The 12,564-nt window shown below is 41.5% G+C and overlaps 1 protein-coding gene across 1 annotated transcript in view; it reads left to right on the forward strand.

Annotated features, from left to right (window-relative positions):
• The window catches only part of NPSR1 (neuropeptide S receptor 1), a 141,461-nt gene that overhangs the window by 83,250 nt on the left and 45,647 nt on the right, over nucleotides 1-12,564 (forward strand). The window contains 1 exon segment of the mRNA XM_021699385.1: nucleotides 11,887-11,990. Coding sequence (XP_021555060.1) covers nucleotides 11,887-11,990 — 104 coding nt within the window.

A 12,564-nucleotide genomic window follows, 5' to 3' on the forward strand; every position in this document is an offset into this window, starting at 1 on the left:
ATATATATATATATATATATATATATATATATATATATATATATAAATGGACAGTTATGGTGATGGAAAGAGATTACATGTAAATTATGTCTGACCTGGCCTCTACTGTTTATAGAGGTAAATCCTTACCACATGCAGAAGTCTCTATGTTGGTTCAGGGATAGTGTTCCTGCTTCTCCAAGATGCTGTGATTTTTCTGAGTGTCTATAGTTATATTGCACCTTGGGCTGAGACGTTTCATCTAATTAGAATTCTTCTATTCAGTTAGAAATACATTAAAGTCCAATTTACACTCCAAATTTCACTGAACCCAAAGTTGAATGCAGACTCTGAATGGTCACTAATTCTATTGACATGTACACTAGAGAGTTTGGCCCAGATATACTCGTACAAACACTGCATTAAATAAACCAGTGCATGTTAAATAGCCCCAAGCAATGCCTGGCACAAAGGCAGTTAGCCAAAATTTGTCTCCACCCTCCTTAGTGGCAAGATCAGACTCAGAGAACTGGTTTTTGGGGAAGGTGAGCGTCACCTGGAAAGATGAGGCCAAGGCCTCACAAGACACATTGAGACAAACAAGCCTCTTCCAAGGAAATAAATACAGAGTCCAGAGTATGAGTACAAGTCTGAAGCCCAGCCGGCTCTCTTGTTCCCAGACTGATCCCTGTTTCTGCCTTCATCAATCACCCACTATTCTGGGCATTGCTTTTCTAGTGACCCAACCATGGCCCAAATCCTCCAGCTTCCTTCTGACCCTGTGATTGGCTTCTGCTTCCCTCCTTGCTTGCTTGCTCCTATCTTCTGTCTCCTTTGAGCTTCGGCTCCATCCTCCCCACTCCCGACTCAACACAGACAACTCACTTTGCCCTAATATATTATGCAGCAGTTCAGACTCTTCTAGATAACTCTGACCTTGAACCACCTCAGCTTGCTTTACAAGTGATTTTCCACTGGAGGCAGTCCTGGGACATTTAGAAAGGCTTGGGCATTTGGAATTATCACACAATCTGGGGATGCCACATTTCCTGCAATGCACAGTACAGTCTAGCCCAACAAAGAATTGCCCCATAAACAGCATCTCTGTCAACAAATAATGGTCCTATCTTGGAACCATTCATCACAACTAGTATTTCTTTGTGTTCTATTATCTCAAGTATTGGCTTGGTTGTATTCACCTTGTAAGCCAATCAGTTAATTTAGTCAACACTATTTTGTTAGTGGATGCCAAATGTATTAAATTAACTAACATAAATTAATGAGCATGCATTGTAAAAAAATAAGATAGACAGTCATCATTGTAGATCTAGTTTAAACAAAGCCTGAACCTCCTATTTATCATTTTTTCCAGAAAACTACCTTCCAGAAAATTGGGTAGGAGCTTGGGACTGGGCTAGGAGCTAAGATCTTAGATTATGCAAAGAGGCAGCCTTTAAAGACTATCCCTAGACAATGAATGGTCATGTGTCCCTTCCTGCCCTACCTCCTGTTGCAAGTTGGGTTCTTTGGGAGACAGATGCTGAAACAGAATAAGGCATGCAAAAATGGGGGAGGGGATGTAACATCTATGAAAAGAAAAGGGAAGAAGCAAGACTGGGCAGGAGGACCCATCAGAACATAAGGACCATCTTACAGGTTCTGCTCGCTCGTTATAGGATTCCCATGCTGGATGGAAATGACGAGACCCTTCTACTCGCATCTTGCTCAGTCATTGACAGGACTTGTACTACTAATGGTGTGATCTCAACTAGGAAGCTGAGGCAGATCCTGAGGAATCTAACAGCGAGAGGATGTCAGCAAACCACACTTCTCACAGCTGGACAGGGAGGTCATTCTTCAAGAGGGACCTGAGCAATCTATCTCTGTGTCTGCCTCACCTCCCTATGTATAAGCCTGTGCCCTTTTGCAGCAGGATGAAATGAGAACCAACTATTTCTTGTTGCAATCTACTACTTGCATGCCAACCTGCTACAACTCAGCTGTCTTTGGGCAAGAACTGCAAAGAAGGAAAAAAAAAAAAAGACATTCAAAGAATTCATCTCTTGGATAACTATAAATGGAACTCTTCTCTCCTTCACTTGGGTTTTTAAAAATCCGAGACCATTGATAGAAGACCATTCTTACTAGGAAAACAAACTCTCATTAAAGGAGGAGACAGTTGTCCATGTCTTATGTTTTTACACTCAGAGTCAGTTTGAGCCTCATGTTGTGTGATGATGATTATGTATTGCCATGCCTCAAAAAATTTCCCTGTAAAACAGAGTGAAGGAGGAGAAATAGTAGTGACTCGATGACTTATTTTTCCCCACTTCAAGAAAACATATGCTCTTGCTGAACCTGATATTTGCACGTCTGAGTATAAGAGTTCTTCACCACCCGGCAATAACCAATGACCCACGCTAGCCAGTTGGCCTCATGTAATGGGATTCTTGGCTTTTGCACACAACCAAAGCAAAGAGAATAGGTTTTAGGAGGATTTGGGTTCCTTTAATTAGATACATGATTTTTATTTGTTTAGTGGACCAATGGAAAAAGGGAGACACTAGTGGCATTTATGACTTATTAAGACTAAATGAAAATCTCAGAAACAGCTTTCTGTGGAGAGAGTAGTCTAATGAGAATGGATGTGATGATTATTTACCTAATTGAGCAGTAATGACTGAGGTGCAGGTCACTTTCCCAGGATTAATAAAGAGCTGGAGAGTGGGCCATTAAGCTCAGCCAGTACTTAATCTTGGCAAAGGGCACAGTGCCAGGATCATATTAGTTGTAAAATGAGTCTAAAACTTAGAGACCCAAGAACTTACTTTTTTGAGAAATAATTTTAATTACCTGGCATCAGGTTGAGCAATGCAAGTTCCATCATTAAACAGATTTTCACATAAAGTCTTCAAATCTTGTTCCAAAGAAAGGGTTGGGGGGGAGAAAAGGACGCTTAGCAATATCAAAAACGTTTTCATGCACGACCACAGGCAAACAATTATCACCTCCCTTGCTTTAAAAACAAAACAAACAACACTAAAGACATTGAGTTGAGCTGGAAACATTGTATACCCTGGAAATTCTCCATGGACATTGCTATCCACAGTGTCCTCCAGGAACACCAGGGCACCTCTCGTCCATAACACTGTAGTTGAAGCTAAAAGAATCTTACATTGTCAGAAATGTCAAAGTCTTCCTTAAAATTGTTTGTATTCAGTGGTCCCCTTATCCAGTGTGACAAATGTTCACATGCTACTCACTTGCCAAGGAAAAGTTACTCAGCTTGCTAAGTGTTCATTATTCCCATAGTTCTTCTCTGTATGGGAAAGTATGAACATCAGCTGAGAACAAGTAGGAATCTAAGAAATGGTGCTTCATCGTGTTCTCTAGGTGAGGTGGGTCTTACAATAGTGGCCTCGCATTTTCAAGGACTTTACAAATCTGTTTAGTTCACCAACATTTCCTCCTTTATCTTGCAAGCACTGAGTATCTTGCAAGACACCCTGAAAAGGGATGAGGCTAGAAACATGAGTAAGGCACAGCCACTGCTAACCAGGAGCTTACAATCTAGCAGAGATCTCAGAATCTAGATCACTTTTTTAGAAATCTGCATGGGGATTGAGGCGCCTGGGTGGCTCAGTCAGTTAAGCATCTGACTCTTGATTTCAGCACTGGTCATGATCTCAGAGACATGAGATCCAGCCTTGTGTTGGGCTCTGAGCTGGGCGTGAAGCCTGCTTAAGTTTCTTTCTCTCCTTCTGCCCCTCTCTCCCTCTCTCTTTCTCTCTCTCCTTCTCTAAAAAAAATTCTAAAATTTACCAAAAAAAAAAAAAAAAATTCTGCTTGGGGATCAAAATTTCCAATCATATTCCTCCTTCCAGCATCTTGACTCTATAATCATTACCTCAATCTACTCTGAAGGAGACAGTTAATGGGGTTCAATCGGCTCTGTGAAATCCTCTGCTGAGTGAGCCGATCCAGCAACAGCGGTAACAATGTCATCATTCATTACACGGAAAGTTACCAAGCTCTTACCATGTAAAAAGATGTTAGGGTCCAAGACAAGACAATGCATAAAATATAATCTTTATCCTCTCATAATATAGCAGAATTAGAGAGAAATACAAAACATAAATGTGTTAATCTGTTATAGATACTTTGATAGCAAGGTAGGGAGAGGTCCAGAGAAGGCAATCAGCCAATCCCAGTAGTCAGAAAAGGTTTCAAAAAGTAGGTAGCCCTGAACTAAACCTAGAGGAGTTAGGATATTCTTTAGGTAGAAGTGCATAAAGAAACTCCCAAGTCAAGGGAGCAACATAAAGAAAGGGGCTGGCAGAGTGAACAGCCGGGAATGGTCAAGGAACAGTATAGGATTCCTATGGAAGGTCTCTTGGCTGCATCTTCTTCATGCCTTACTGGGCTAACCAACACTCTCTATTCTTCCTTCCAACACCCTGACTAACTCGCACCCATGACTAGCAGGATGGTCCCTAAAAAGTCATCCATTTCTGCTCCCACTTCTTGGGTTATAGGAGTCACGGGTGTTTGTTCCCAAACCAGTTTATGCCAGTTGTACTCATTATTAAAATAATATAATTAAATAAACTATGTTAAAGTGTTGTTGTTTCTGTGAAAATTAAGTTGGATACTTTGGAAAGACTTGACTATTTTTTTTTTTCTGAGTCACTAAAAGAAGCAATAGAATTAAGGACAGGGAATATAACTATAAAAGAATGAAAGAGGATTATAAAAATCCCTACAGTGAGATTCTGCCTCAAATTGCTATGCTGGTATCTCAAGTTCTCACTCCAATTAAAAGAAAACAAAACTGGAAATCATGAAAGATGCATTACAGATATATTTTATGCACACAAAAGAAAGATGATGCATAAAATCAAATAAAAGTCTTGGCCCTACATTAAAGAAATGATAAATGCATGCACATTAATGTTTTATATTAAAAGGTTTTAAGATGGGTTTGTGTGTGTGCTTCCTTTTTTTAACCAACGTTTTGATCAGTTAACCAGCTATCAGTATTAATGTGCTGGTTGAAAGGGTTTCTCTTATGATACAAATTTACAGTAGGACAAGAAAAGATCAGACCTAAGAGGTAGACAGGAAGGCTCCAAATGTCACAATTTGTAGTTTATTCTGTAGGTCAGGGGTTGACAAGCTATAGCCCTCAGTCCAAATCCAGCCTGTAGCCTATTTTTAGAAAGTATTATGGGGACACAGCTATATTCATTCAGTTAAAGGGTTGTCTATGGCTGCTTCCGCTCTACCATGGTGGAGTTAAGGAGTTGTTACCAAGATGGTGTGAGGTATACATGAAGGTTTAGTTTATCATGCCCTCCTGCTCAGTCGCCTCTCTCAACACCTTAGGCCACTGTGGGACCAAATACTGTTGCCCCAGAGCACAGGGAAAGACATGGAGACAACCAATAAAAAGCCCTCAACTCTTGGGGATGGGGGCATAAAATGGCTGGCTCAAGATACTCTACTAATTCCATTGAACGTCACCTACCACTGGGGAAAGGGCATAAAACTGTCTCCCACACAAGACCCACCATAGATATAAGGCAGAAGTTTGAGTGCCATGGTGGAGAAGGAATTGGAATCCCGAGAAGGTCCCAACCCCAAGGCCCTGGTGCACAGGTTGATGTAAGACCAAGGCTGAGCCAGGACAAAGAGAGCCCTCCAACGTCCAGCTTAACAAGCACTGAGCAACAAGCCACAACCGTGTAACAGGAACACGGGGCCAGATGAAAGTAGAGACTGGAGCTCTAAAACCCTCCACACCCCAGCTCCCACCCTGACAGAGTACTCAAAGAGGAATGTGAAGCATAGGGGCTGCGGATGATCATAGCAACAACATCGCTAACCATTAAGTAAATGCAAATGGAAACCATAATGAAAGACCATGACACACCTAGCCCAATGACTAAAATAAAACATATTGACAATACCAAGTGCTGATAAGGAGAGAATGCATCTCTCAGACATTTAGTCTTGGTACGGATCACAGTGGTACAACCACTCTGGAAGACTGTCGGGTAGTTTCTCATGAAGTTCAACATATACTCATCCTATGGCCCAACAGTCTTACTCCTGGGTATTTACCCTAGGGAAATGAAAACATATATTCACACACAATCTTATACATGAATATTCATAGCAGCTTTATTTGGAATTGCCAAAAACTGGGAACAACCCAAATATAATGAGCTTATCCTCCTGTCTTCTCAAGAGGCACCACCATCTACCACGAACACCCAAGCCAGGACTTCTCGCTGTATCTCACATTTAAAACACTAAGTCCTCCTTATTTTACTTTATAAAGTATATCTCAAATCTGCACCCTTCTCTCTATCCCAATTCCTATTTGACATACACCAGGTACCACTTATCTCTTTCCCATACTTTTGCATCTTTCCCTAAAAGTATAGTGTGATTTCAGCATTGGACCTCCCAAATTGATCCCCCAAAGGAGACTAAAGAAATCTATTTGAAACAGGTGTTTGAACACATAAACATTCAATAGCTCCCACAGTACACAGGAAAAAGCACAAGCTCTTTTAACTGGCACACGAGACCCTAAAAGGTCCAACTCTTGTCTCCCCAGCCCCATTTCTTGCCCTTAGAAGCTCCTACTTCAGACTTCAACAATCACAAACTGATGTTGTTTCATACCATAACTCTGTTCATGCTGTCATCTCTGCCTAGAATGAGTGTCTTTCACCTGCTTTTCCCCAACCCAACCTCACTGACCCTTTAAGGTTCAGCTCAGGTGTCCCCTCGTTCTTGACTTCTCCCCACTCCACCCATATCCATGCTCCAACTGGGAACTGACATTCAGGTTTCTTAGAGACCATCAAAGGAGCAATGAAGCCTGTGGTGAGCCTGTTTCGGTTTTTCTGAGTATTGCAGCTTCCTAGGATCTCTCACTGAAGAAATTTTAAGAAGCAGGAGTAATAGCATGGAAGTGATTAAGCCTTTAAAGTGTACCCTTTGTTCCCAAGGTCCTGTTAATTACCATTTAAGAAAGGTTTATTTGCAATGTATTCAATTACTTAGGTAACTAAATAGCTTTTTACTGATCAGATAGAGCAGTATTTGCTTAATAGCCACAAACTCTGGGGCCCAGTTCCATTGATAGTCTACTCCCAGATCTGGGCTTATTTCAGACTGAGCTCCAGGGGAAAAAAGAAATTTTACTGGAGTACATTATAATTGTTAATATAATCACTTAGATTTGAGAAACATAAGTTTAGGGATTTTCCCGATTATTCTTTAGTTAAAGAATAAGTACAACAAAAGAGAAGATCCAAGGAATTCCAATGTCCATTCCACTCATCCCTCCAGTCAATTCCTGCCAGGAAATGCTTCCTGAGATTTCAGGTCCCAACTCAAAATTCCGAAGACCTTCCTCAAATCTGACCTCCTCAGCACTTCTCTGACTACCCAGGACTGCTACAAGATTTCCCTAATCTCTGACATTTTTGTTGTAGTGCCCATTTGCTTGCCAGTGGTCTAATTGTTATCTACAGAAACACAAAAAGGAAGAGACGGATGGACATAAGAGTGGGAGGGCCAAATACCTTTAGTTGTAGCCTCTACTGTGTGAATGGTCAAGGGAAGCTCCTGGAAAAGGGGACATGTCAGCTAGATATTCAAAGGTAAATAAGAATTCAACAGACTGATACCTGGAGTGAGGCAATTTCAAGAAGAGGGAATGCATATCTGAAAACACGAATGTATGATCACTATGGTCTTCAATATAAAAATGCCACATGGGTATCTGGCAAGAGGTAGGCAAGGTCAGATTGTGGAAGGTCTTTATGCTAAGCTGGGAGCTTATCCTGTTTATAAGTGAAGATCCAGTAAAGGAAGACTTACCATCACAGTTGTCTAAAGGAATAAAGGCAAATTCTATGGGTGGAGTGGTCCTATAAATAGAGGGGGGCAAGAGAAAAATCAGGGCAGCCAGAAAAAGGAATGAGGGGATGGGAGGAAGAATTATGTCTATATATTGGTCTGCGGAATATACGAGAACAGAAAGAACAAGAATTAGAAAGGGATGAAAGAAAAGGAAAGGAAAACACACAGGTACTGTGGTGAAGACTGTGGACATGGACATCCAAGTCTGGGTTAAAAGCCTGCCTGTACCTCTAACTTATTATAAAATCTTAGAAAAGATTCTAATCACACTTAGTTGCCCATCTATTAAACGGGACACTTACCTCATAGTTTTTGGTTAGGTTAAAAAATCTTAAGATACTTTAAATACTTAAAATATTAACAAGGATATAATGACTGCTTAATAACATTCCTTAAGATCAGCTCAGTCGTACAGAAACCTGGATTAAGAGTAATAATTGTCCTTTGAACAACAAAGTCAACTCTAGTTATGTAAGATGTCACCATGTCAGAAGGAAAGCTGGGTGACTGGTACGTGAAGACTCTATGCTATTTCTGCAACTTCTCGTGAGTCTTTAATTATCTCTAAATAAAAGTTTAATTTTTACAAAGCCATAAATGCCTTTTCCAAACCTTAGTGAAAATTTATTTGATAAATATGCTTTGAGCACCTATATATGCCCTACATGCTCGGGACGCTGGCCTCCCTTCTCTTCTCATTCTCCAGGGTCCACAGAAGTAATTAACCAAGTGACAGTGTCATTTTCAGTTTTCACTACTTCTTACTTCTCTTTAACAGAAACACAGCAATAAAAATAAACTATTGGAAATGGAATTACGAGTGGCCTACTCCAAAACTGAAGTTTCTTTTGTTGTTTAGCTGTTCAGCTTTCTGAGAGCCTGAATCCAGCCAAACACATAACCCTTTACTTCTGACTGAGGTTCTGCCCACTCCTCTGTCTGAGTAGAGCTGCACGGAAATAGAATCCGCTCCCATAACAGCTAGCGGTGTTTCTCGACAGAGGCAGGATTCGAATTTTGATCTGAACAATTTATTAGATGGTACAGTTCATATGTCATCCAGGACTGAGTTGCCACTTGCTTTGTCTTTGTGCAGCCTGAAGCCAGGGTGCATGTCTTCATGACAAGAATAAAGACTCAGGGGCACCTGGGTGGCTCAGATGGTTAAGCGTCTGCCTTCGGCTCAGGTCATGATCCCAGGGTCCTGGGATCGAGTCCCACATCGGGCTCCCTGCTCCTTGGGAGCCTGCTTCTCCCTCTGCCTCTCTCTCTCTGTCTCTCATGAATAAATACATAAAATCTTTAAAAAAAAAAAAAAAGAATAAAGACTCAGTTTCAACCCCCATCACCCTCCCACCGCAGAAGGACAGGGCACCCGAGAGCCTGAATAATCTGCACAACTCTTCATTGAGGGTCTGGGGCAGTATGCCCAGCATCCCTAGCCCCATTCACTCTTTACTGCCGTCAATCATAACTTGAGAAGTAAATTGCCTGTGTCCTACCCATACTCTTCTTTTTCTTCATTGTATAAACCCAGCTCTACCGCCATCTGCTGATCACAGCCAATGACTTTGGCCACAGTGGTGACTTCTCTTCTCGAATGCTAGTCCCTGGACAAAGGAGTCCTTGTGGCAGTCATCACTTTTAGTTCAAAGGGACCCTTGCTATGTCCCTTGGCAGGTTTGTACTTCCTTTTGGAACCAGGCCCTCCAGGCTGCAGAGCAGAATGGTGCACCAAGTGTCCCAGGGCTCCTTTGGAAGTGATGTCTAGTGAGGCCATTCCTGTCTCTACCCCTTGGTTCTCAGATGTATGTCCACCTCCTATTAGTGAACACAGCACCATAAAGAAAGCTCTGATTTTATGCATATGCAGCATTTTGAAGCATGGCATTCCATCCTTTCAGAGTGCCATTAATTTGGACCCTTATCTGTGCCTTTAGTAGTCCATCCCAGTGCTCCAAGAAGACAGCTGCTGCTGGGTGGTACACTATGTGATATAAACAGAGGATTCTGTGATCAGTGGTTCAAGCCTATATCCCCTTCACTAGGACGTGGGTCTCCTGATCAGATATTATGTTGTGTGGCATTCCATTCCAGTTGAGCAATCAGAAATCCTCTGGAGATTGGTGAATGGTGTTGACTACAACTCAGAGGTCAGGGAAAGCAAGCTCATACCCAGAATAGGTATACACTGGGAAGACGGACAGCTGGCCTTTGCAGTATTGAAGGAACCCAGTGCAGTCAACTTTTCACAAGGTAGCGAGTTGGTCTTAAGGAATAGTGTTATATTGGGGCTCAGTGTTGGTCTCCATTGTTGGTAATTCCAAGACAGTCAAATACAACGATAGCTAGATTGACCATGATCAGGGGTAATTCATCATGTTGTGCAAATGAGTAGTCCTACTGTCTGCCACTATTATGAGGAGCCCAATATGGAGTTATTCCAACTGCCGAGTATGTCAATACAAATTAAGCACCCAGGGACTGGGGAAAGAAACAATGAAAGGTCTGCAGATCTAGCGAACCATTCTACTTCAACTAGAATTCTGTTTGTTACCTGGTCCCATAAGATTCCACTCTTGTAGTGGGGCCATAATGACATTTCAGGTAGCCAAGTATCATGTCAACATAGACCCTGTACCTAATAGTCCTCAAAATGTCTGTATATTCTTCTTTCCCCAGTGTACTGTCACTCAAATAAATGACCATAGGTCCCTTTGGGGAAGGACTAGGAGAACTATTACAGTGTATACTTACTATAGTTCTACAAGACCTGGCTCTATGACCACCTCCCCTACCATCCGCTCCGGCTTACAGTAGGAAGCCACCCCTGAGCTTCTTTGTAATGCTGGTGTTCCTCTCACCAGTACATTCTTCATGGATGATGTGTCTTCTGAGCCCTTCCATGGAATATAATTCCCTGGTGGGTCTTCTGGCTTCACATAATATATCCATTACAACCTGCCCACTTCCTTTGGTCTTTTTATTCTTTTTCCCACTGTCTGTCAGGGCAACTCAGCCATTTCCTTGCCTAGGAAGGACCAACACTTCCTGCAGATTTCTAAGAGCCACGCTATCAATGAGTTTGCCTTGTCTCTTGGGTCCTTGACAGAGTGTTATATCCCATGTTCTAAGAAAGGGACCCTAAGTCAATGAATTCTTATTTTTCCTGTTTTAAGTCCCAGCCCTATCCAACAATCAGCAGAGAATCCCTCCAGCACTGTTTTGAGAAAGATTCTGAAACACATGATCAATTAGTGACATCGGTCATGGAAGGGTGAGAGGGAGCCTCAAGACATACAGTATGTTTTACCATTTCTGATGTAGACATCTGCACAGCTTACAATCTGTAACTATAGAAATGAGTAAAGATAACCACAGGAGCATAAAGTCTCTGACCTTGGTCTCGAATCTTGGCCTCAGTTCCTCTGTAGTTTAACCAACTAACTTGATTAAACTGATAGACCATGCACTTGACTTTTTCCAGAGACAGATATTGAAAGGGGAAAGGTGAAGAAAGAAAAGGAAACTGGGGTGGGGGTGGAGGGAAGTTGTTGATGGTAGAGAGGTAACAAGAGGTCCACATTGTAAAATAACGATACAAAAAGGGGGATTTTGAGGGATTTCTTGAAGATAAATATTTTCCTTTTCTCAATCTTGCCCTTATTGATCCTCAAACAGTCCTTGTTTGGATAGGGATCTAAACCCCCTTAAAATTCCTCTTCTGTGACTTAAAATGTCAACTGTATGATTACCAAAATCATTTTAGTCATTACCAAAATCCTTCCAAGGTGGTAACAAGCTCCAATAATAAAAGTCAATGGACTCCTGCCTTGGCTTACTTTTCCTTAATGGTCACCTGATAAATCAGGGGGAAAAAAAAATCTCCCCAGGAATTCATTTCTACTGTGGCAAGCCTGGAAATTCGAAAGATACTAAAATTAACCACTTGTGTGTTTTTGTTAGACTCTTTCACAGGTCTGATTAACATCTTGACAGACATCATTTGGCGATTCCCTGGAGACTTTCTGGCACCTGATCTCGTTTGCCGAGTGGTCTGCTATTTGCAGGTATGTCGCACCTTACATACATGATGAGACAAACTGACACTAAAACTAGGTCTTGGATTCTTCATAAGGAAAGTAATATAGAACCCAGCACTTCTACACAACAAACTGCTCGCTTCCTTCTAGTTGGAAGGACAAGCATAATTTGTAAGATTTTTTATTTTGTTTTTTCGCTAAAATAATAAATATATGAATAAAACAAAAATAACATTAGTAAGAATATAAATGTTCACATTTCAAACAATCAGTAAAATTTTGGGGTCAGTGTGAAGGCCTTTGACCTATTCTGGCTGTCTTGGTCCATTCAGGCTTCTGTAACAAAAATATCACAGAGTAGGTGGCTTAGAAACAACAAACATTTATTTCTCACAGTTCTGGAGGCTGGAAGTTCCAGAACAGTGTGCCAGAAATTGTCAGACGGAGAACCTTCTTCCAGGTTGTAGACTTCAAATTATACCCTCCCATGGCAGAAGGAGCTGGGGAGCTCTGTCAGGCCTCTTTTATAAGGGCACTAATCTCATTCATGAGGGCTTCACTCTCATAACTTAATCACCTCCCAAAGGCCTCACCTCCTAAC

This window comes from Neomonachus schauinslandi, chromosome 12 (assembly GCF_002201575.2).
Source record: "Neomonachus schauinslandi chromosome 12, ASM220157v2, whole genome shotgun sequence".
NCBI lineage: Eukaryota > Metazoa > Chordata > Mammalia > Carnivora > Phocidae > Neomonachus > Neomonachus schauinslandi.